Below are 26711 nucleotides of genomic sequence, written 5' to 3' on the forward strand. Positions count from 1 at the left end.
GAGGGTAATTAATTTAAGGACCCCTATTCTAAGCATCGGGCATGGTTTCTGGGTAATGATATTAAGTCGTGTGCATATACCACGGTGTGAGGCGAGGGGCTCTTTGCACACCTACATTTCAGAAGAAAGTGAAGAAAACATGGCTGGGGTCCTGGAGTAAACTCCACTGTATGCCTTCAGGAAAAGTCTGGCAGTAGAATGGAAGTGAGCAGTTTGGATTGATTCTGCTCTGGTTGAGTCCAGGGAGGCATCACTAAAGTTTTGTTTGTTTGTTTTGCCTTTTGTTTTTAATGTTATCCTGCTATTTCATTCATGAAATATTTTTGCTTCCAGGTGCTCAAAAGGTCATCCCCGTTCCCTGTACTAATGTGCATCTGAAATAGAACTAGTGTGACAGCTGAAGTTGGAGGGAAGCTGTGACAGTGAAACTCCAGTCTCTTCACTCGGGCAGGAGTCCTGCGTGGCTGCTCGCTGTTTTCTCCCCCCACCAAGATATAAAGTGTTCAGAGGAAAACGCCTGGCCTTTCCCCAGCCCTTGCTGCATGTTCTAAGATCACCCTTCTCTACTGTCACCTGGCTTCTGATCTTGATTTGAAAGCCCTGGCTCCATGGAGGTCCTAAATGACCTTTCTGAAACCTGAGGCTAATTTCGAGTCACAGTTGATTTTTTTTCCTTAGAGAAAAAAAAGTATAATATGTATTTCAAACATGGTTTTGTTGAGGATCTGCTTGACACAAAGATCCTGTCCTCCAGAATCTTTCATCCTAGTAGGTTTGAAAGTTCTCAGCATCAGTGTTGTGCCCAGCTCCAGCTCTGCCCAGGTAGAGCACCGCAGAGGACTTGAAGTTCTTGGCTCAGGTAAAGAATGAAGCTGCCCAAAGACCACTGTGTAAATGCGCCTCATTCTCAGGGACAGACTTGAAAGACCTTGCATTGCAAAGCCACAAAGAAGGGGGTGGGGTGGGGAAGGATTCACCCAGGTGGCTTCTATTAGTGTCAATAGGGAGAAGTCGGAGGTCCTAGCCAAAGCTTGGAAACGCCAAGCCAAACTCTGAGATCCCACACACCTCCCCACAAAGAGTTCAGCGGTGGTGAGACCGCTGCCCCTGGCGCTGCCTGGGGGTGCTCTGAAGAAACGGACACCCCTTTTGGCTCTCCTCCCCGCGACCGCTCTCATGGACTTCGCTTTGGAGCGCTTCGCTGAAGCTGTAGACCCGGCTTTCCATTGCCAGCTGTGCGGCCAGGTGCTGGAGGAGCCCGCGTGCACGCCTTGCGGCCACGTCTTCTGCGCCAGCTGCCTGCTGCCCTGGGCGGCGCGGAGGCGCCGGTGCCCACTGCAGTGCCAGCCACTGGCGCCGGGAGAGCTGTATCGGGTGCTGCCGTTGCGCAGCCTGGTCCAGCAGCTGCGAGTGCGTTGTGACTACCGTGCACGGGGCTGTGGCCACACCGTGCGGCTGCGAGAGCTGGCGGCGCACGTCCAGAGCTGCGACTTTGGCCTTGCCAGTGGCTGTGGCCGCCACTGCTCAGGAAGCTGCTGCGGAGGCGGCAGGAAGGAAAGGAACCAGGCTACCACAACCCAGCCAAGTGGGGACACGCGTGAGGGGCCACCGAGGTCCGGGGGTCGGCCTCGGGTAGCCCCCTACAGGTGGTTGGGGAAGACGCTGCGAACGCAGCTCAGCTTTCTGCAGCGCAGGTGCCAGAAGAAGTTGGCCAGGTACATGGCGCACACTCGCAACTTCGTTGGGGACCCAGGAGGCCGCGGCCGGGTAAGCATAGAGTGGGCCCTCAAGCGTGCTTGGGATGGGGAGAAAGGAATCTTTTTGACCTGTGAGGATTCCTTTGGAGGTGCTGTCTTTTTTTTTTTTTTTTTTTTTTTTTTTTTCCAGAGAAGCATGAGGCACCCCCCCCCATTTTGTTATGTTTGCCTCATCTGCACCTCTGCCCCAGAAACCTTGCTTAGGGCTCAGGGAGTCAGGGAGTCAAACTTAGCTCTCTCCTAGAGGAATGGAGGAATTGAGAAAAGTCTTCTCCCATCCACACTCTTGCTTCTGTCTTCCACTCTCTTGCCCCCCATTACCGCCCATCTTTTGTATCATTGGCCTGCGCCTGAAGCAAATTCCATCAATAAGTCAATTAGCTGGGAATGGCTTATTTTCACTGCCAAAGTATGCCTATCCCTTACTTAACTACACTTTCCTCAGTTCAGGGACTTCAAGGGAGGGTGGTGGCAGGGAACCAGGGTGAGATTTTTTTTCACATCCCTGACTTTTCTTGATGGTTCCTCCCTCCGGATCTCAAATGCCCCTTATTGGTGGTGATTATTGAGTATGCCTGTAGGACCTGGGGACCTGTCCCAGGACAAGAGCATCTGCCTTTGGTCACACTGACCCCATGAGTGCCAGCCAGGCAACTGTCTTGCTTACTTCGTGGAAGCTGCTGGTCTTGAGCTGCATGGCTGAAGGTACTTGTTCACCAGCTGTAACTTGTTTTCAGTACATTCACACAGGTGTTTGATTTGGTCGCTGACTTAGCAAGCAAGGATTTAATTTGCATCCTCTCTCAGGGAGCTGATTTCATTCTTCTGCTCTCCTTGGTTGAGGAGCAACAGAGGGCTTCCTTTTGGGAACCTTCTACTTAGGTCTGACTCCAGTTCTGGCCCTAGGTTTTAACCTTTCTGACCCTAGCCTGAAAAACACAAAGTGAGATAAGATGCTCTGATGAGGGAGCATGTACACTATGCTCAACACACAAATTATACTGGTGGAAGAGTGCCTGTTTATAACAGAGCACCATGAGCAGTTAGTTAATGGAGAGAATAAAAATGTTTGGATGCTGTATGAGTTGCCCAGTCTGCTTATGTATAGGATAATCTTCAGATGGATGATATAGAGAAAAGCACACAAGTTCGATCTGCCCTTCCAGTTCAGGTTTTAATGTTGATGGAAAGGAACAAGGGTTAGAATTATGGGATAAAAACGTGCAGCATCCATCAAGCTATGGTTCTCTGACAGCGGTTCTGACCCTTCCTAATGCTGCAAACATTTTAATACAGTTTCCTCCTGGTGTGGTGACCTCCAACCATAAAGTTATTCCGTTGGCTACTGTTATGAATCATAATGTAAATATTTGTTAAGCAGATACTCGACCCACAGGTTGTGGACTCATTTTCAAATGCTGCCAGTGGGTGGTGCTTCTCAAAAATTGTATTTTACTTGCCTGTAGGGGCTGCTGTGGGCTCTGGAAAAGCTCCTGGGTGTTTGTGTGTGTTGACCCGGGTTGGGGGGGGGTTGGCCTGAGGTGACTGTAAGGATCAGCATCAGATGTAATGTTTGTAGTGGTACCTACAGCTTATCTCTCTAGCTACATCCCTGATTGCTTAAATGTGTCTTTGCTAACACACAGGTGGCTAGTGTAATTTACATTTGTTTAAATCTTATTGGCTCATCCAGAAAGAAATACTCTACCTAGCCAAACTCTTATTTTCACTCTGTAAGAATGATGACAAACACAATAAGGATAGTATTGAAAATCAAGACAGCTGCCTTCCAGTAGACCCTGCATTACAGGGGCAGCCTGAATGTTTCTGCTGAGGGGACTTTATAAATAGCTTGGCATTCCTACAGGGAAAATTTATGTAAAAGTATTTCTAATTTCTAAGATCCACTGACAGTTTATTTTACATTTTTGTCATACAAGGATAAAAATAAAGAGCCCTGGCTGGTGGAGCCCAGAAATCTGTTTGCAGTTTAGGTGAAGTCAGATGGGATGCTGCCTGTGTGAAATGCAAATCCATGTAGTCATTCGGAAAATCCTTTTTTCTCACATGCACAGCAGTTTCCTTCAAATACATGCTTTAGACTATGTTCTAGAAGAAATTTTGCTAGAGTCAACCATTCTTAAATTGCTTTCTATTTAAGGTAAAATGTCACTGTAGCTGTTAATTTTCTCTTATATATTTTTTTTTCTTTACTTATACACTTCTCCCCTTTCTCACTTAGGGTGGAGAACAGAAGTCATTCACTGTTGTGTTAGAAAGAGAAGATGATACCTTGGGATTCAACATAATAGGAGGCAGGCCAAATCAGGTGACTCCTTTGTTAATACCACATTCTGTGTGTGAAATGGAACATGGGTAGGACAAACAATTGATGTCATCCTTAAAAGGATGCTTGTGCCCAAATACCAGATTCTTAATGTAGACCTTCTGGTCCATACCCAGAATTTCTTTATGAGAGAGTTGGAAAACAACAGAACACCCCACAGTTGACCAACTTGATTCTCTAAGTCACAACCATAAAGGGAAGAGAGTGTTTTACAGTTCATCCATCTTTCTTGCATAGTACCATGGGCAGATCTCTTGACCCTATGATACAGTACCTGAGTAGGTAATTTCCATTTGCTACACTAAGTAGTATCTAGTCTACATATACTTGCTGTTTTCAATGGCTTGGCCTTTAGATGACAATGGGGCTGGAGAAGGTGACAGTATATATTGAATGCAGAGTTGAAATGAATTTAAGTTAGAGAAAAGTGAGGTGTGCGAGAGTATAGTGTTCTCTCCCCCATCTTCTTCTTCCCAAAATTTCTTAAGAAAAATTCATACTAAAAAGAGTTGATATGAAACATTTTTGGCTTTCCAAATCAACTCCTTATTTAAATGGATGAATAATCTTACCTTATACTTACTGTTCTCAGAGTACATATTATGAATTTACATATTGTGATGACAAAATCCTTTGACATCCTTCAATCATATGCTGTCTTAATTTTGAATGTAACTGAACAAAGATAGAGAAATTTAGTAAAGAAAATCACCTTATTTAACTCTCCAACTTCTCTGGAACTCTCCTGTCCCATGTGTCATGTGCTCTTCAAGGATTTCTATGCTTAGGACTCTTTGTCCTGCTTTAAGCTGGGGTTAAGATGGTGGTGACCTATGCCACCCTTTGTCTTTTATGCAACTAGCAAACCCAACAATTAAAGGCCACTGTTCTGCTTCTGTTCTGAAATGGTCCCAGTTATTGTAAAAACACAGGCATTTCTTCACATTATTTTTGTTCTCCCTTCTCTTGAGGGTTATTTATAACTTCTGGTTAGCAATTTGACATTGGGTATTTTGTAGAAGCACTTCTAATTCTGGTTGAAGCAAGCCAATTAACAAGAAGTTTGGGGGATGATTTTATTTGTCTTGCCATAAAATCAACTGACATTTAAAAATATATAAAGTGTTGTAATATGATGACAAACATCTTCCTAAGTAGGTCTTACAGGATCATTGCTTTCTTGTGATTGGCTAAAATGCTATGCAGTGTCAAAGGCTGCTTTTTGAGGTTTACCTATTCCCTGTGAAACTTGTACCTGGAACCATGTAACGATCAGATTTAAATAGGCCTTTTGGTCATGTACAGTTGATATTTTGAGATTTTAGATTTAAAATTACTTTGTCTCCTAGGTGGTCAGAGCTATGATTCAAAATTTCTCACACTGGAAGCTAAAATATATTTTTAGGGTTATGATTGCATCTAAGTTGTTATATACTAGAGGGTAATTTGCTTTCTTTGTCTAAACTTCTGTCCTTGTTTTTTAAAAATTTCCCATAACACTTTATAAGTGAGAGGTGTTTACAGTAACGCTGCTGATCTCACCTTGTGTGTGCCCTTCTCTAAAGCTTATCATATGAATTCAAAATGTAAAGTAAATAGATGAACTTGTCAGAGATGCTGGACTTGTTCATTATAGCTGTCATCTTGATTAATGACTAGTTGGCGTTAAGTGAGTTAATTCTGTGCCAAATTCCCAGCTAAGAGAGTTGCATGTTTGAGCAGAATTGCTACTGTTACAATTAGAAAAATAAAATCATCCATTACAAAATTTAAAGTTTGCTTAATAAGATTCTTTCTGTTAATATTTTTCCCCTGTAGAATTACCAGAAGCAATCAGCAACTGAAGGAATTTATGTTTCAAAAATTGTAGAAAATGGACCTGCAGACAGAGTAGATGGTCTGGAGATCCATGACAAAATCATTGAGGTAAGGCAGAGAAGAAAATGTGCATGCTCTGTGATTAAAACTTTGTAAGGTGACATACACATTCCTCACCTCCATATCCTCATCAGAGTACACATCTAACTGCAATGGAGACTTTGTTGTTTTATTTCTTCCTTAAAATGTAAGACACTATGACAGTTCTTTATCAGTTAGCACAAAGTACCTTAGACTTCCAGATACATTAATGAAAATCTGCATTTTAATACATTCCCTTCACAGAAACCAAAGGGATTTCATTGACTTTCATGGAATTCCTTTTTGTATCATTTCAAAAGGTGATGAATCTGTTTTGATAAGAAAATAATGCTTTTTAAAGATTGTTATCAGTATGTACATGAGAATACTGGGATTACCTATAAAGTGTCTTTTATCATCCTTGGGCATATTCTGTCTTTTTTAAAGCAAGACAAATGAAGGAGCGGTCTTGCCTCTGTAGGGAGGAGCTGTGGGATGGGAGCTTTTGAGTATGCAGCTGTGTTGTTTGGAGCTTATGCTGGGAATGAGCTGTGATGGCAGTACTGGAATTATGCCCCCCCCAGTGTTGCTTCACAGCTAGTATTATTTGTTGTCACCAAAAGTGATTAGGTTATTTTTACTGGTTAGTTAATTTCCGATGTATTTGTAAAGGTATCAATAGAAGTGAAGGTTTATTGGACTGCACTGTATTTTGAAAATAAATCTGTATATTCTGTATTGTGGAATCAGTAGCATTGCCTTTCTGGATGGGTAGATTCCACTTTATTAGATTTCTGATAAATTTTTGATTTGTATTCAAATTGTATATGCTAACAAAGCTGAGTCTTGAGCCAGCATTGAGCTAGAAAAGGAATAGAAGGAAAACCATGGTATCTAGAAGAAAGCTTACTTGACACTTGAAGAGTAGGGTGTTGCCTTTGGGTGGAGACTGTTTGTTTAAATAGGTCTGCAGATCAACATTGTTTCAAGCCCTGTAACCAAATAAAAGGACAGACAACCTTCTTCTGGCTATGCAGTTTGCTTCAGGTTACCTGCTGAAAAAATTTATAGATTGCAGTGACTGTAGTCAAAAGATTACTGTTTTCGCTCCTGTGAAGGTACCTGTAATATATTTTTTCAACAGGTATATTCATTTTAAAAAATCTCATTTTTCATAACATCTCAGAAGCATTCTAATTAAATGAAAGTCTATATTTGACACTGTTAAAGCAAATAGTATTTGCTTTAATACTTAAACTCAAACACACTCATAACCCAGTGAGAGAAATCAATAAAGGGGATTTGAATTATTTAGATATTTGACAGTGTTACATAAGTCTTGTTGATATTGGCAATAAAAAAGAAAGCAGCAGAGTTAGAAGATAGGGCTTAGCAATTAAGGTGCATACTGTTCTTACAGAGGGTCTAAGTTGTTTCCAGCACCCGTATCAGGTGTATTACAACTGATTACGACTCTAGATCCAGGAGAGTCTGGCCCCTCGAAGCCTCTGTGACAGCCCCCACATACATATGTGGCATACACTCAGACACACACACACACACACACACACACACACACATGTGCCTTTAAAAAAAAAGGAAGGAGTTTTCTTTATTATGCTCTAATACTTTTTTTCAAATTTATTATGTATACAGTGTTCTGCCTGCATGTATGCCTGCAGGCCAGAAGAGGGCACCAGATCTTTTTATAGATGGTTGTGAGCCACCATGTGGTTGCTTGGAATTGAACTCAGGGTCTTTGAAAGAACAGCCAGTGCCCTTAACCTCTGAGCCATCTCTCCAGCCTGATGTAATACTTTAAAAAAAAAAAAAAAAACACTCATATATTTAGGGCTAGAAGTGTGATTACCTGGTAAAGGTCAGGGGTTCCACTCACAGCACCAAAGTAAAATTATAGTCTCATTCGTTTTCTTACTGGAAAAGGTAATTTTACTTTAAAAAAAAAAAAAAAAAAAAAGTCAATGTTTGATAACAAATTTGTCTAGCAATCCATCCAATGTCATTACTAATATTTGTCAAGCTAATCTTACTTAAACTCTATTAAGATAAACAGCAAAATTGACCCAGTGGTGGAGAATCAGTTGAAATTTATAATGAACTGTGATATTATTCATCTTGATTTGTAAATAAACGGTCATTAGAAAAAACTTTAGACTTATCATAACACACATATATATCATCTTTTCCAGGGCATGAATAATATATTTATTTACATCAGATCTACAATAGATTTATGAGACCACATTTGTTGCCAAGAACTGGGTAAAATTATTTTAGTATTTTTGCAATTATCTTGTTAATTAGTGTGACTATTTTAGAAGGAAGATAGCTAAAAATAAGCCTCTAACACTTGGCTGTTTGTTTAGTGTCCTGTCAGTGACCTTAGTACATATTCCAACAAGTATTAAAAACACAGATTTTGAGGACAATCATCACATGCCATTAAGAGTTATAAACAGCTGATGCCTGTCAGTCATTTTAATTCCTATTTCAGAGCTACTAATCAATATTACGTTTGTATCTAATAGGAAATTGACAAACTACATTGATTTAAAATGTGCAGAGCTGGATAAACAGATTTTTCAAAACAAAGTCAATAACTTATTTTTTTCACCTTATGATTTGCTGACAGAAGGAATGCAATGAAAAATTCAGCCAGATTTTGAATTTCAAAAGGCAGCATTATAACTAATATTGTATTAGAATTAGTAAAGTCTCTATAAGCATCAATAGAGCCGTGTTAACATACCTACTTTTTATTCAAATTGATGTTTTATGAATATTTTAATAATTATAGTTTTTTATTTGTTGTGCATCACTTATGCTAATAACCATACTAAATATTTTAGGTATGCTTTGAAAAGAAGGTAACAATAAAGTTTTTCAGCTTTGGTTATTTTCATTTCAAAGCATTCAGAATGAGTCAAATTGTTTCAATTAAGTAAATTGGACATCTTCATAATATTCAATGTATTTGTGCTCTTATACTGTGGCAAATATGTTTGCTTTTGCCATAGTTCAACAACTTTAAAATGACTGGTTTTGGTATACTTTATTCCAGGGGATAATTTTGGAGTCATTCTCCAGAAATATCCATGCTGGCTAGTTTCTACCTACTTTTACACCAGTGTCACTGACAGTATGTATTTGTGTGTATTAAAAACAAGTTAAGTTTGATATTTGAGTTATAGCATTAAGTGACAAAATATTACCAGAGTCTAAAAAAAGGTTGAAAAACTGTTAACAGCATCAGAAATTCAGGTAAACCAGTTCAGTATGTACATGAGGTTTAAAGCTACTGGGCTTGTCTTTCACAATTAAGAGATATCTGATAGGCACTTGGTCCTATCAGAAGAAGCAACTATCAAGATACCCGTGAAGTATGTGGGAGGAAGTGGGGGTGGTGGTCAAAGTTTATTGCTGCTGTGAACAATATCATATCATAATTTTGTGACATTGGTAGGCAGCAATGAGCCCAACAGTCCAGAGTGAGAAATGGTGCAGAGTCATCCATGTCTCTTTGTATACTTCTGGTCTTCCAAACATCATCTAGCAATGACAGTGACAGGACAGTGTTATGCACAGCAGTTACCACTTAGTTTCTCAGAATCAGAAATTTGAAATGGAGTCTTCAGCATTTCAGATGAGCACATTGAAACAGAAAACAATGCTCGTGTGAATGCACATACTAAAATAACTTCTATCTATGAAGCTGAAACTCATCCTGAACAGCAGCCACAAAAGCAGCTTCTTTTGCTTTATAAACAGTTCCTATATTGAATTGTGCCTGTGTGGCACTTTCCATATGGTGTCTTGTTTGGCACTGGAGGGAAGACCTTTCCCAACCAGGAATTCTGTTGTCAGGCTGCCAGCTGCTTTTTCTTCCAATACAATGACATGCTATATCTTCTGCATTCTGTGTCGACTCTAGGCATGGCCACAGTGAATGCTATGGTTATTGGGTGAGTTCAGCTAAGGCTTTGGACAGTGGTTTATAGCTGTCAAAGCAGGAAAATTAACTACAGACCAGGGCTAACCACTTAAAAATACTGAGATAAATCTATAAAGTTCCACCTCAAATCACTAATAATGATTGTTTCACATATAAGAAACATTTGCAAGTTGCAGGAGTACCTGTAAACCAGTGGGCAGTTATTTTTTATTTGAACAGATGACTGCAAATCTCAATAGAACAATATACTTATTGTCCATTTTAAGGTATATTTCAATAATAGCTTGATTGTATAATAATGAGGAAAAATATCAAAGAATATAATAAGAAATTATATTCTGATGAGATTAGTAGCCACAATTTGATGCTACTGAGATGAATGTATCATATGTTGTACTGTCTCTTGAAAAATAATGTGGTATCATGAGAAGAGCCTGGGCCATGAGGTAAAGGAGCCTTGCTGGAATGCCTGCTCTACCTCTTAAAGACAGAATGAATTGAGTTCCTCCTTAGTTTCTACATGTACTTTCAGTTTATACAAGCAAGAAGTTTGAGGAGAGCTAGGACAGCTGCTGCCAGCATTCAGATCTTCCAGTTCCTGAGGATGCCAGAGTTTGCTGAAGATCAGCAGATTGTAACAGCATTGAGATTTATCTACAGGAACACTGCAGGCAAGAAGAGCTGTTGTTGCTGTAGTATGGTTGGTCAGAGGCCAGATTTTCTGTTTGCAAGAAGAGCACCTACACTTGGCTGGCTGGGGAAGAAGAGCTCTTAAGTGCCCTGTAATACAAAGCATTCTGTCCTATGAATTTGCAAAGGATGTAGATTCGACCTTAGTAGGGTCACAGTGTTCACTCTAGTTTTCCTATTGTCCTAGAGTTGTTTGCTTCATTTTGGGAATCATGGCATAAGGTTAAGGGCATGTAGAAGACAGTAGAAGATATACAGATAAGAGATTGTCTCATGGTTTCTAAAAGACCCAGGCTTTGAACATTTTGAATTTATGTTGAGTTATAACAGACTACATCTCAACCTTTCTTACCTGCAGTATCCTGCCTTAAATAGCAATGAGGTGATGAGTAGCACTGATGTTTGGCTCCACTTTATTCCATAAGGATCTTCCTCTAAAACGTGGTCCACTGGAACAGAACTGAAAGGTAGTGGGAGGGTCTAGTAAGAGGTCAAGTGGTCACATACTGTCAGTCTTGGAAGACCTGAAGTCATTCTATGGGGTGTCTCATCAGTTCTGTCAGGGATGTTCTCATAAAAGAGAACATCCTTAGTCCTTGGCTTCCTGTGTGGTTCTGAGAGTCCTCTCTTACATGTGCTGCAACTACTATGATACCATCTAGAACCCAGCTGGTGGTGGCATTGTACTTTTGAGCCTTGAAAACCCTGAGCTAATTGACCTCTTTTATTTATAAAACTGCTGACCTTGGGTATTTTGTTAAAGCAGTAGAATGTGGACAAATCTTATAGTTGCTTAGACTGTCAATGAGCATAGATTTTGTCCCTCTCTAGGTTTCTGCTTTAATAGATACTGTGTTAGAAAAACAGTGTTAGAGTGCTATCATTAAACTATAGTGTGCTGAGCACTGTGGCACCATTTAAGCTTGTGAAAATTGAGCACAGATCTAGTCTTTGAGTGGTAAGTTTCCATGAGAGGAGAGAGAATAACCACAAAAGACTGTGGAGTTTGTACACTGGTACTGACTGAGGCTGGAGAGATGTCTTGGAGGTTAAGAGCACCTGCTCTTCCAGAGGACTTGGGTTCAATTTCCAGTACCCACATGGTGGCTCACATCCTTCTATAATTGTGGTTCCCAAGGACCTGACACCCTCTTCTGGAAAACAAACAAACAAAAAAGCAGACACATGTAATAGTAATAAATAATATACATAACAAAAAAAAAACAAAACAAAAAACACCAAAAAATTTTTGCAAAATGTCTGACTGTGATTGACACTTATAAACCATTTTGTGCTGTGACTTAATTCTAAAATAAGGTGCCAAGTTGAGTTTTGAAGTTTTGATAACATTTCAAAATGAATCTTAATAGCTGTGTCCTTATTTTCTCTAATTATCCTAGCTGTCTGGTATCTTATTCCTTTTTTAATTTAATTTTTTTTTTGGTCTAATGTGCAAAGAAAGGCCTTCAATTCCCTTGCACATTGACAGTTTGCCCTAAAAGACTGCCTGAATGTGGCAATACCTTAATTCCCAAGCTGTTGTGACCTTCCCTAAGTGATCCCATTGGCTTCCTGAGATGTTTTCTTCACTCAGCCTCTGCCACATTCATCTCAACTTGCTTACCCCAGGTCAGCTTTAGTTTTTTTCTTGCTCCCTGGCTGAGGCCTCTCACTGGCATCCTACCATCAGTAGATTAAAATCTACTTCTGAGGAAATAAACATGGCCCTTCAAAACATTTGTGTTTTACAAAGCCTTTCTTCTTTACCCCATCCGAACTGTGCTTCTGAGAAGTAGCTTTTCTTCCCAATCTTTAGGCCTCTCTGCTTTTATTTTTCATTCTCTTTCCATTTTCTCACATCTTCTCTTCTAGTTGGCAAACTCTTGAAAACCTTTACAACCCTGAAACCCTTCAAAACCTCTGAACCCCTAAGTCTTCAAGACCCCTCAAGTCCTTCATGGCCCATGAAACTCTGCACGAATCTATTACTCTTTCTTTAAAAAATTAAAAAGATAAAACAATGTCTATTAATTCTGACAAATACTATTTTCAAAAACATTTCAGAGAGCATTTTAGAAAAATAATTTCCAGGAAGCATTCATGTACAACATACAGATTTCTTCTTCTATGTTTTTTTTTTTTTAATTTCCTATGAGTTTGGCATTGAATTAAGTTGCAGGAGGTTAAAGAGGTGTCTGAGCATATTAATATTTCCATGTATGTGTGTTTGTGCTGTATCTGTGTGTGTGACTTTCCATCTCCTTCCTAGGTCTAACAATAACTTGTCAACACTGTCACACCATGTCCAGGCTTATTTTGGAAAGGGCTCCTGTGGTCCTGTGGATAGCTATGTTAATGAACCACAGTAGTAGTACATTTGAGTTAGAAACCATTTTTAAAACCCATTGACATGTCTAGCCTTCTAATGCCTGAGCAGGGGGCATTGCTTTTGCTGCAGAAAGTGCAGTAGGGGCAGATTTCTACTGAAAGTGTTCAGGCAGCATCAACACATAGGTCAATCATTTTATTTTAGTAATGCCTTTTACAACGTGCTTAAAATGCAATAATATCACTTTAAATCACTCATTTTTAGCAAATGATGAACCATTAAAGTTTTTTTTTTTTTTTTTTTTTGTGGGGGGGGGGAGTTGGTTTCAAGACAGGGTTTCTCTTTGTAGCTTTGAAGGCTGTGTTGGAACTCTCTCAGTAGACCAGGCTAGGCTAGTCTTGAACTCAGATACAGGCCTGCCTCTGCCTTTCAAGTGCTGGGATTAAAGGCACATGCCACTACTACCTGGCTAAAGATATTAAAATAAGCATTGACCGCCTAAAAAGTAATGACTAACAAAGGGATCAGAATTGGGGGAGGGGCATGGGAGGAATTGTAGGGGTGAGAGGGAAGGACAGGGGTAATGTAGAGGCACTGCTCATAATTTTAAATTCTTAAAATTTAAAATTATTAAACACAAAGTTTTAAAGTATAAGAAATATCTCAAATAGTTGTGTTTATAAACAGCTGAAAATGAACCATCAAATATTGAAAACCATCTTCTCTTTGGGGATTACAGTCTAAGAAATTCGGGAATCCCCATACTAATGGGAACCTACACAGTGCTTAGAGTGTGAAGCCTGGCTGTCAGTGCTCCTTGTGTGATTCCTAGTGTGTACTGGGGGGCATAAACTTCACTAAGGGCTGGGACTGCAGAAACTGTATCTAAGATTAGAAATTCAAGAGAGCCCTTTGCAAAAGAAAGCAAAGCCCCAGTGAATACACTTTGATCCTAAAACACTGAAATCTAGGACAGATCTGTAAACCAGTACTAGGGAGACTGAGACAGGGGAATTGCAAACATAACAACAGAGAAGTTGGAGAGCAATATGAAGGGGTCTGATTGATGCAGCATCTCACAGACAGGTGGCTACATGTCAAGGTTGCTCTGTGTAGCCCTGCTGATGTGGACAAGTGATTAATAGTCGACATTCTCGCTCTAATTAGTGCCCTGATTGGATAGCAACATCTATGGTGTCCCTGTTTTCCTTAAAATAATTTCATTTGTCAACTAGTTTTGTTGATAGTATAGTTCTAGGCCAAACAGAAACAAACCAGAAATTGAAGGGTTGAGTGGAAGGAGGGATTTTTAAATGTTTGAGCAGTAGTAGTACTCTATGAGGTAAAACACTTTATTAAATAAAGGGCACGTTCATGTTAATTGTCTAATTTGGTCCCTGCCATTCTCTGAGATTTAGGGAAACAGTAATACTACATTTTGTAGCAGGTAGAGGTGGGGGACAGGATGAGGCTTCTTTAGAGTCAAAGTTGTTTAAAGCAGGAGTGTTGTAAACTTAGAGCATTCCTTTAGACTACTCCAGACAGATAAGAAAATCTGATAGAAGGCAAGGGTGAAGAGTGATCCCTAAACAGGTTTTGCCTGCTGGGAGAAATTTGCATGTCACACCTCACAGGGATATATTAAGTAGTGTAAAAGCTTCTTTGAATATATATGTTGTCATGGCAGACAATCTGCTGGGACTCTAAAGATAGTGAACTACCCATCAAGGCAGATGTAATAACCAAAGATGGCTTTACTAAAGCAGGAGTGGGAATCCTGGGTTGCCTTACCTTTTACAGTTTTGCTCTCATTGCAATTGGTGATAAGACAGAGACACAGAGGGCATCGAGAGGCACTATCCAGGCACTGGGGTAAGCACTCTTCAACTGATGTCACAAATGGCTGACATCAGTGAGTCCCAGTCCTCAGCCTAAGGGAGTGAGTGTGATATGAAGCAGTCATGACAGGACTTCTCAAGAATGCTAAGAACAAGGTGTTAAAAGATCCGCTTCGTTGGTTCCTTGGGGGTTAGTTGGTCTGAGGATAATCTGATGTTTGCATTTTGAACAGGTACCTTAAGCGATCATGTGTGACCTGTAGGCTGTAGTCTGAGAAACCTCCCAGGAGATCTTCTTTAGCTGCTGCAGTCTGAAACGGAGACAGCCGAGCAAATGAGAGTTTTCTAAGGACCTCATTAACATGGGAAATCCTTAAAAAAAAAGAAAAGAAAAAAGAAAAAAGAAAAAAAAAAAAAAAAAAAGAAAGAAAAGATAATCCTAATGTTAGAGATGTAGGGTGGTGGTTGATAAGTAAAAGGAGGACAAATTCAATTATTTTCAGTTAAAATTTAATCCTGATACTGGTCAATGGGGGGAATTTCCATGAGCCTTAAAAAGATTTCGTTCTCATGTGTGCAGTGTGTTATGTAGAGCGTTATGGGAGAAATGATGAGTAATTAAAGAACATCTTTTTGTAATCTGATAGCAAAAAAACAATTCACATCCCTGTGTAACCAGAGCCATGTACACAGGTAGCTAATGTGGGCTATTGATTTTTTAAAATGGGGATTTTCTTTGAGGAAATCACAAAGGATACTGCATGACCTTGAAAGATACGCTGGATTCCTGAAATTGACTTTAGAAATTTTCTCTTTAACAAGAACAGAATTTTTTTTTTCAAGACAGGGTTTCTCTGTATAGCTCTGACTGTCCTGGAACTCTCTGTAAACCATGCCTTGAACTCATAGAGATCCACCTTCTTCTGCCTCCTTGAGTGTTAGGACTAAATGAGTGCACCACCACTGCCTGGTCAGAAATAATTTTTAAACATATATTAGATGCCCATTTTAAAGATTTAAAACTAGAGAAAACCATTGAGTACACTTTCTTGTTTTGTACTGTCAACACATTTCACTAGGCCTGAATACTGCATTTTCAGAGTGTTAAAGTAATAAAGTAATACCCTGACTTATATCTGGTATAATTTATAATTTTGTAGGGGACAATAACTAAGTAAGTTCTTGATGACCTATTTATTTAATTGTCAATACACAACTTATAACAAAGAAGTAATTGTTTTTTATCTTTTCAAATAATTTTCACATAATCATTAAACATTGCATTGTTTGGAAAGTCTAATAATCGACTGAAGTCCAAACTAATATTCTTTATTTCCTTACAAGGGATCCCAGGCTTCGGTGATCATCTTAGCAAGCTCCATTTGTTTTATAAGGAGATGACTCCACCATCCTATCTATCCCAAAGCAAATAAGCTGATTTCTCTTCTTCTCTGTGTGGCTCCTGATTCCTTCATATTCTCCTCTTTCCTCTGCAGGAAGCCTGAGGTTTAAAGCTGGGTTAAGCTGTGCATTACTCAGAACTGGGACTACCCACAGAGTTTAGCATGCAGGCACATGTGGTCTCTGTAGGGCTTTTCTCTCTTCCACTGGTGAATGGAGCCACCAAATGTATGATGCCGCTGGGATAAAAGTAATAGATCTTTAGAGATTCAATTAGATGGGAATGACATGACAATTTTATCATGTCCTCCTAGTATCTGAAAAGTTTATACTTAAAACAGCCAATAATAGGCTGACTTTCTTTTTGTCTATACATTTAGAAAATAATTTAAAGGCCCAAAGAAAACGTATTCTGTGCTAAATCAATGGATAAAATTTTCAGAGCTCTGTCCCAGTCTTCCTCTAGCGGTGGTGGTGGTGTGCTCCTCTCCCAGTGTTTACGTGTGCACCCTTAGCCTTTTTATTCAAACATGAAATGGGTACCATCTGAGGATGTGAATAAGATAGATGTCACTACATGTTGACACGGGCTCTCTATGTGCAGAATTCTCTCCATGCCCTAAGTCCTACCCAGAACAGAGAAAAGAACAGACTACATCTCAGTAATGAAGAACTTATTCACCATGCTTAAGGCCCAGAGTCTAGTTTGCTAGCACTATAAAAGAACCCAAAAGCCAGTGACAGCACATATTAACTTCTCACTGAGCTCAGCCTTCAATCAGGGTGGACACACACTGGGGATGAGCATGCCAGACAGCAAGGGACTGGAAAAATGTGAAATGATGTCCAAAATTTAGTCTGCTTCCCTTGCACAATGCAACTATGCAGGTGATTAAGCCTCCTTCAGGAAGCAACAGCCACTCTCTTGTCTGAACTGTAGAGGTGATTAAGATATAGGCCACCTTCCTGCCTCAGAGAGAGAGAGACTGTTATCTAGGAGCACGGCTTCATTTGATATGCTCTTCAGTGAACACCTTGAAAGGACTCCCAAAGCCAAGGGGGGAGCCAGCTGAAGCAGGTGATGCAGATAAAGGAACCTCAGAGAGAGGTAAACAGACATGATTCCAAGTCTGGACAGTAGGAGTCACTTTTAGAAGCATTGAATCTAGACATTTTAAAGGTGAAAATATTTTCTCCTATGAACTGGCCCTACATATTCATTCCATATGCATGTATTATAGTCACATACTTTCATTCCAGACTTCACTGTATGGGGCTAGAAAATTCTTATGCAAAAATAGTACTTTATCTGACACACCTACACAGAATATTCTTTTTAATGGGAAAAACTTGATAGCTAAAAGGTTTGGTTGTATATACTACAGTAAAAACAATATCAAATATTTTTCATTAATTATAGCTTATTAGCAAATATATGTCATCTAATTTAAAGTACAATAAAATATTTAATACATTTTCATTTCACTTGTTCACTTTTGTGACAAGCTTCAAGATTTGGTTAAAAGTTAATGTCTTGAGTTAACCTGAAACTTCAGAAATCTATGGATAATAGCCTGAACTTAAGGGTAAAAACAAATGCCTCTCGATTGAGCATTCATTTGTGGGAGCTATTTTGGTACACAGACACAGCCTACGCCTCTTAGTGTTGCAGGTGGGCTGACACTGAAAGACAACTCAGAAGAGCTACAGTGGAAACTGAAGCTATGAGCTAGTCTAGCCAGGAAATCAGAGGCACTAACATCTGGGAGGATGTGATCCTTGCCTTCTGTTTTGATGAGAGAGGAGCTATTTAGTCAAGACGGAAGAAAGAAGTAACAAGGAGAAGAATACCAGGTGGTCTCAAATCTCAGAACATATTCACTGTAAATCTCTCTGGTGAATATTTTACTATGGAAGTAGAGATCAGGGAGAAGAAATGACCACGTGGTAATACCGTATGAGTTGAATTGAAGCATTCCTTTATTCCTTTCAATAGGGAGAAGCCCAACTTTCCTAATCAATTTTGTCCTGGGCAGGCCCTTAATAACCCTAATGTTAAACTGCACAAATGTTTGAAAATTGGATTACATGTTAGGTGAGGTGTTGAAGCTGCTAACTGGCAGACATTAACATGTCTGGAGGGGAAACAAGGTTTTCTATTGAAAACACACACACACCACATACAACACACACTCACCACACATAATGCCTCATTAAGATTAGGAGCCAAGAGATGACATTGATATAACATAAAAAGTTAGTTCTAGTTTTGTGTTCATTTTGCATAAATGCAGTACTTTTCCTGGAAGAATATTCCAAAGCCATAGCATTCATTCCAAAGTTTTCATTAGTAATTTCACATATGTAAGGCACAACTTATACATGATCTGTCTTGGGCTACTGATGTACTAGGTATCACTCAATGGAAAACATACAGTTCTTCTGTATGAGTTTGTGAGTACTCTGTGTGTGTGTCATTAACATCTGTAATGGCAGCCTTACGAATGTGATTGCAGATGACAGGCAGTTTCGATAAATGAGTGTATAGAAAGGAATAACGTGAGGCTGGAACACACACTCAGGCCAAGCATAAGGATTTCATGTTGCTTGCTTTATTTGTGTAAAACCTGTGTTTATTTGCCAGGATAGCCATAGTAAATAATTCAAACTAGTTGACTTAAGCAAAGGTTCACTGTTCAAGATGGCTGTAAATTCTTCTGAGAGCACTTTCTCTTCATGGTGTGTAAACGGTACCTGTCTGACTTTTGAATGTGTTCATCTCTGTCCATCTTGTCCCACAAAACACATTTCATTTGGGTTCATGCAATAGTTATGTTTAACTTTAATCAGTAGGAGTTGAGATTTTGATATATGAAGTTTTCAAGGGAAATTAACCACTGGCTCAGTGGTGAAATTCTACTTCTTGTTCCCAGAACCCACATCAGGCAGCTCACAACTTCCTGAAACTCATACTGGAGGTGATCTGATGCCCTCTTCTGGCATCTGTGAGCATTACAGTCACATGTGCTCATACATACAAATAAAAAGTACATTTTTAAATATTTAAATTAGAAATAATATTATTTTACATATCAATCCCAGTTCCCTCTCCCCCCATCCTCCCATGCTCCCAACTGACCCCCCCATCCCATCCTCCATCCACTCTCCAGGGAGGGTGAGGTATTCCATGAGGTATCATCAAAATCTGTCAAGTCATTTGCGGTAGGGCCCGGGCCCTCCCCCATGTCTCTAAACTAAGGGAGTATCCCTCCATGGGGAATGGGCTCCTGAAGTCTGTTCAGGATACATCCTGGTTCCACTGCCAGAAGCCCCATAGACTTCTCAGTTCGCCTAGCTGGGAGTCCTGGTTTGGTCCTGGGGTCCATGAGTTCCCACTTGCTCAGGTCAGCTGTTTCTGTGGGTTTTCCCAGTGTGGTCTTGACCCCTATGTTAATCACTCATCCCTCTCTGAAACTGGATTCTAGGAGTTCAGCTTAGTGCTTAGCTGCAGGTGTCTGCTTCTTCTGCTTTCATCGGCTACTGGATGAAGCCTCTAGGATGGCATATAAGGTAGTCATCAATCTTATTATCAGGGAAGGGCATTTAAGGTAGCCTCTCCACCATTGCTTAGATTCTTAGTTGGGGTCATCCTTGTGGATCTCTGAACAACCCCCTAGTACCAAATTTCTCTTTAAACCTATAATCCTTCCCTCTATTGCTGTCTCTTTTCTTACTCTCCTCTATTCATCTCCCCATTCAATCTTCCTGATCCCTCATGTTCTCCTCCCCCTCCTTTTCTCCCCTCCTCTTTTTCCTACCTCCCTTCCTCTTCCCTGCTCCTCCATGCTCCCAGTTTGTTTAGGGGCTCTTGTCCCTTTTCCCTTCATGAAGGGACCATGCATGTCTTTTATGGATGTCCTTGTTTCCTAGCTTCTCTGCAGGTGTGAATTTGCTCTATGTTTGATATCCATGTATGAGTAATACATACCATGTTTGTCTTTCTATGATTGGGTTACCTCACTTAGGATGGTTTCTTCTAGTTCTATCCATTTGCCCTTGAATTTCAAGATTTCATTGTTTTTTGTTTTTTTTTTCATTGTGTAAATGTACCACATTTTCTGTATCCATTCTTCAGATAAGGGACATCTAGGGTGCTTCCAGGTTCTGGATATTACAAATAATGCTGCTATGAACATAGCTGAACAGATGTCCTTGTATGAATGTACAACTTTTGGGTATATGCCTAAGAGTGGAATTGTTGGATCTTGAGAAAGACTGGTTCCCACTTTCCAGAGGAACCGCCATACTGAAAATAAAATGATTTCTCACCTTTAGGCATGATGTCTTGCTTCTGTGGGTGTCTCAGCATTACTAACTAACTTAAAGGTTAACCTTTAAGTTGAGTATTGTTGGCTAGTGCACCCATAATTTGAAAGGAGAAGAGTCCAATAGAGGAAAGAATCTCTGTTTTACCCAGAGTCTCAATATTTCTACATGTTTTATACTGAACATAATTCATTTCATTTTCCTTCTGAATACACCAGGTTCTAGTTCCTTGTTCCTTTGTCATTGAGGGGGATATATACCTTTGTTCTAGGCACAGGAACACAAACAGAAATAAAACTCCTGCAGCCTAGCCTTGGAATTCCTTGCGTTTATGTTATTTCTCCCTCCCAATCCCATCTTCTTAGGCCTTCCTAAGAAACTAAAGGAAATAGAATCAGGGATATGTACCAGAAGATAGGATTCCCTCAGGAGAACTGTTGGGTCAAGAGTGCCCATGCCATCCTTCCATGATTTAGGTTCATGTGAAGTCACGGAGGGTTGTTGGTGACAGCATTTTGGGGTTAACAAGTCTTAATTTTCTCTTAATCCTCACTGTCCAATTATTTATGGATTCTGAAGGGATCTTTAGCACACTACTAATTTGTACTTCCTTTCTTTGGGTCCAGCCAGCTTGAGAAACAGCAGGCCAACAGGTTATTCTCATCCTCCCCTTTTCCATTTGGCCTGCCAAATCAGGAGTTAACACAATGGATAGACTTTGCATATCTTTTTCCATTGTAACTCCTCTTGTTATTGGGCAAGTTCTTTCTGGGCAGAAAGATCAACCTCAATCACATGCCTTATTGCATATAACAGAATTGGTGCAATGAGTTCATTGGCTAAGTTAGACATTGGTAGAACAGTTAGTTCATTCTGTCACTGGTACCATTTGCAGGTGAATTCTTGTTTTCACTTCTCCAGCAAGAGTCATGTAGTACAGCTGGTGCCTAAACAAAGGCAGACAGAACCAAAGATCAGCTAGGGAGGGGTGGCTGCATGTCCAACCTTGAAGGCAGTGTCCTGTGAACCTTGTGAGTTTCAAGTTTTTGAAACTTAACACATTTTGATTATCTCCTCAGTTTTACGGATTCTCCCTCTAGGACAGAATGCTTCTATGCAGAGAAAATTGCTATACAGCACCCAATAAGAAATCTTATTCAGATGGCTGTTCTCTATCCAGATTGGTAGAATCATTTAAATCCTGTAGACAAATGCATACAGTTTTTCAAGGACAATAAGTGATTTTCAAATGGTCTGTCTGTCTGATGATGTACTATCATTCTCAGGATCTCTGCTGTGGCATATTTACATGCAATGTGTACTGCTTGCTGTTCAATTTTCTGTTGTCCATTTCTCTCTTCTGTGATGTATAGCAAAGGAATAAAGTGGAAAGAAGTAGAATAAAATAAAACAATGCCTTAAACATGCAGAATACACACCAAGGTTGATAGCATGTGTTGCCATGTACTGAAAATCTAATTGCTTTCAGAGAAAGTGTTTATCAGTAGTATTTAGTTGACTGATCTAGTGTCCATGAAATAAATAAAATTGTAATTTCATCACAATGAGTGTAGAGTCAGAACCCTATATCTGTGGGATATAGAAGTTGTGACCAACACTGCAAAGCCTGCAAGAGCCCAGGACTGATATTTTCTAGGGCTTCTCTAGCTTGTTGGACAGTTGTCCAACATAATGTATGTCATTATGATCGTTTTAAATTACAGAAGGGGGATTCATAATGGTTTCTTTCAGCTAAAGGTGAATTTTAATTGAGGACTGGAGTTAGAGTCAGACTTGCAGACTACACAATTCAAAACTGTTCACAATAATATCAGTGTTATATGAATAGTCTGTTTAACTTGGATAGGATAGGTGAAAAAAATCCTCTCTGGTCTCATAGCAATTTGGAAAGGCCCTTGGCTAGGAAACAGTGTGCTGTGGGTTAAAGGGTTAATTAGGGGTGAAGGCAAGAGAATTTTATCTTCTAAAGTGAAAAAGAAACCTCTGTTCTGGATAAGTCACACAACACACAATGACACTCCAAGGTTTTATGAATCAGACTATTGTAATGCCATTGAGAATCATAAGTGTAAGTTTTTGTAATGAGAAAACAAATTTCTGATTAACAGTTTCCTTTGAGTTCGTCACAGAAGCAGTGCTCCTTGAAATATTTCAGGGAGCCACATCTACAAAAATTAGTATTATGGGAAATGACATGAGGTGATTTTCTTGGCCTCTGTATTTTGCATGTATACAAGTTTCTTCCATCAAGATAGGATCATATATTGCAAAAACTCAGACTAAAAATATTCAGCACTGCAAGACCAATCTGAATGGGGTTTAACATCTAAAATCAAGTATGACATCCTTCTTTGCAATAACTCATTTTTTTTTTCTCCCCAAATGAGAATTAGGTCTATTGTCTGGATCCAATTGTGCATTACACAATGCTTTATAAGCCTGTTACTTCATTCATTTATCTAGTGAAAATTACTGCTCCTAATGTTAATGCTAAAATCTGAGACAAATGGTCTGGACTTGACAAGTCTTTCTCCAACAGCCCCTGCCAAGCACAGGCTGATGGGCTGTTCCTATGAAAGGCACACAGGAGTTGTTCCATAAATTAAGGAAAAGTTAACTACTGCAAATAAAACACAGGGCCAGAGAGGAGTTTTCTAAGGATTCATAAGCAAACATGGAAATATCAATCACAACTAGAATTTCTGCTGCTTTTTTACATTCAGTAAATCTAGCTGTCTAGTTAGTCTGGTGTGGATAGCCTGATAGATTTCCTCATTGGGTTGATGCTGATCTGACCCTTTTCTTTCCCTTTGTTCCTTGTCTGCTGTCCAATCTATAGTAATAGTTAAATTTCTATTTTCATTCATGTTATTCTTTCAAATCACCCTGTAACAGTGATGTCACGATTGTAGCATGTTTTTGTTTTTGTTTTAATCTGTAATCTTCATTGTCCCAGGCTTCAGAAGCCTTGTAACTTCTCAGAGCCTGAGGAATGAGAGATGTCCCATTTTAAACAGTTTTTCTCGTCCTTGAGGTTCTCTGTAATGTCAACAACATTCTTTGTATTTATTACTAGAAATATGGCCTCATTTCCCAGCCTAGAAGTACAAGGATGAGCCACCTGTGCATTTCATGAAGGTAGAATTTTGCTGTGCACCAATTTTTATGAGTGTAGCAATTTCTGTCAACATTTCTACAAATGGTTCTTGCGAGAGTCAGTTTGTGACTTGATTTTTATTGCTGTTGTGGAACATTAATCAAGCATTCCTGTCTATCTGAGAGATGGTACATACAAAAATCTTCATCCTATTTTTAAATTCAGTGGACATTCCTCCTGGGAATAGCACTTATGTCATGCAACTTAGAGTGAGAACCTCTCTTGTTTTTAGTTAACAAGTGGCTTACATATGTGCTTTTGCTGTATGTAAGGTACAGTATACAAGTAAGGAGCCTTCTGCCAGCTGATATGAGAGACACAACTGTGATTATGTCACTTGATGGTCTAAAGCCCCTAGAGCCTTCCCAGATTGTCCTTGGCAGCAGAGCTACAATGAATATTATCTTGAAGACAGCATCTTGAAGGGTACATCTTCAGAAATGGAAAGCCAACCTCACACAGTATATACTTAGAAATGCTCGTATGTCTAGGTCAGCAAATAACACACAGACAGCTTAGCTTTACTTTCTGACATTGGCACAGAGCCAAAACACTCATCATTGCTACAAGTTACAAATACAGTAGTGGTATTCATGCCTTGGAAGTAACCAACAGCTCTCTAATTAGAATTTAGGCGATCATCAAAAGGGAAATCATGCCAGGTACTACAAAACTAACCAGCAAATAACCAGGGCTAGTGAAATGATGGATCTTGGAAGATAACCTACAATTGCCACTTTACCAAACCAGCATTGTTCCTAACTACATTCTAAATATTTGTGGGTTTTTTTTCCTACAGAAAAGTATAGTCCTCACCCTTCATCAAGGAAGTGTCTCTTTACAACAGAGGGAAACTTTTACAGAAAATCACAACCAATCAAAACACAGAGATGAGGCCGAGTCCCAAATGATACTTCTATTATACAACTCCTGCACCTAAGGCTCAGGGATCATTGTGAAAGAAGGGACAGAAAAATTATAAGAGCCAGAGACACAGGGAGTTTGCTAAGAGATTGTGTCTCCTAGGACTGTCAAAAGCTACACCCATGAAGTCTCACCATCATGGCTACCTAAACATGAGCCGAACAAAGACTACAATGATAGGTATGTTAATGTGGAAAGGGGGGGAGAGCTCAGGAGGACTGGGCACTAGACTAGGAGCAACACATGACTAAGGAGTACCTAGAGTAGAGAAACAGTCTTCCCCAAGGAAGAGCTGAAAACTGGTTACCCAATGCTGAGTGGTCAGCCTTCCAAGCATACAATTAGAAATAGTATTTATTATACAGATCAAGTAGGTTTATATTTAGATTTATATCGGAATACCCAAACACACACACACACACAACAACAACAACAACAACAAAGAAAAAGAGGTCACGAAACTGAAAAAGGTAGTACATGGGGGAGTGTTTGAAAGGAGAAAATGAAAGGGGGAATTATTATAATCTGAAAAATTAATATACACATATATTTAAAATAGAAAAAGAAAAGCTTAAGAAGAGCATGTTGTAATAATACAGTGAATAAGTAACACTCCATCCTACCACTTTAGAACCAAGTGATCTAAGTAGTTCTTTATCCTATCAGTGAACATGTGAACACTCTCCCTCTCTCTCCTTCTTTCTCTCTCTCTTCTTCTTTCTCTCTCTCTCCCTCTCCTCTCTCCCTTTCCCTCTCCCCCTCTTTCTCCCTCTCCTCTCTCCTTCCCTCTCCTCTCTGCCTCTCTCTTTCCCTCTCTCCCTCCATCTCTCCTTTCCTTCATCCCTTTCTTCCTCCCTCTCTCCCTTCCTCCCTGTCCTCTGTCACTCTCTTTCCTTCTCTCCTTCCCTCTTTCCCTCCCTCTCCTCTCTTTCCCTCTCTCCCTCCCTGTCTTCTTGTAAGACCCTCAGAATGAGGAGTCTTCCAGGTTCGGTCGATACCCCAAGAACTCAATGTCCAGTCCAGTTGCTGCAAAACGCAAGAGGCTTTAATGAATAGGAAATGTTTGCGCAAACGGGCTCCTCCAGCGAGCAGGCTAGGGAGAAGCCCCCTCCCCTGGGCCCAGGTGTTTTTAAAGGTAAACCCACAAGCTTAGGGAGGGGGTGGGACCCTCTGTCCATTGAGTACTACGTGACCCTTGGAGGCCGGATGGTCTGCTATTAGGGTCAGCAGACCTTAGGGCTGTTGCTAATTAATTTTTTCTGGCCAAACCGGAGTTGCAGCTATCTCTTTGTTTCCTAATGACCCTATTCACCACCTGTTGACTCACAGGAAAGGAGGGGCAGTGTGAATTCTTCTTATCTCAGGTCCTGGTGAGAGGAAGCTAGCAAATTCCAAGGAACAGATATTGGCCAGTCAGACCTTCCTTCATTTAACTTCACTTTTTGGTCTTTCTCTCTCTCTCTGTCTCTCTCTCTGTCTCTCTGTCTCTCTGTCTCTCTCTCTCTGTCTCTCTCTCTGTCTCTCTCTGTCTCTCTGTCTCTCTCTCTGTCTCTCTCTCTCTCTGTCTTGCAGGTTGCATTAGAATAATCTGTGGTATTGAAATGCCTGCAGAGAGGTAGGACTTTTAGTTTCATTTCTAATATTTATCTGTAACACTCATATACACAGCATTTTATTTAGCTCAACAGAGAGAATTTCTCCAGGAGATAGGAAAACTGCCTTCACTCACATCATGAACACAATTGTTTCTTTGTTTTGTTTCTGAGCTGTCCCATGCTGCATGAGCACAATTGATTTTAAGCAACTCCCATCACTTCCCCCACAGTTTAATACAGGGTGGAGGTGTGCTCTGCTTTCATGGGTGTGTTTTCATAAAGAGAAGGATGGGGATGTACGACAGAAATCCATTCATGACTGCACATTGCCTCATTGGTGTCATGCTCATTTTAAGTGAGAAACCCTGACTAGAGAGCACAGGCATGGGAGTGAGGACTGCTTTAGATCTATTAGCTTGGAGCAACAGGGTTCTGGTTCTATTATCATTAATTG

General features: G+C 39.9%; 1 protein-coding gene across 1 annotated transcript; it reads left to right on the forward strand.

Moving 5' to 3' along the window:
- Positions 1–1176: 1176 nt before the first annotated feature.
- On the forward strand, positions 1177–6078 carry LOC127225638 (PDZ domain-containing RING finger protein 4-like). The gene is made up of 3 exons (XM_051189115.1): positions 1177–1767; positions 4000–4086; positions 5923–6078. Exons 1-3 carry the CDS (start codon positions 1177–1179, stop codon positions 6076–6078), a joined length of 834 nt encoding a protein of 277 aa, XP_051045072.1.
- Positions 6079–26711: the final 20633 nt, after the last annotated feature.

This window comes from Phodopus roborovskii, unplaced genomic scaffold, assembly GCF_943737965.1.
Source record: "Phodopus roborovskii unplaced genomic scaffold, PHOROB, whole genome shotgun sequence".
Taxonomy (NCBI): Eukaryota; Metazoa; Chordata; class Mammalia; order Rodentia; family Cricetidae; genus Phodopus; species Phodopus roborovskii.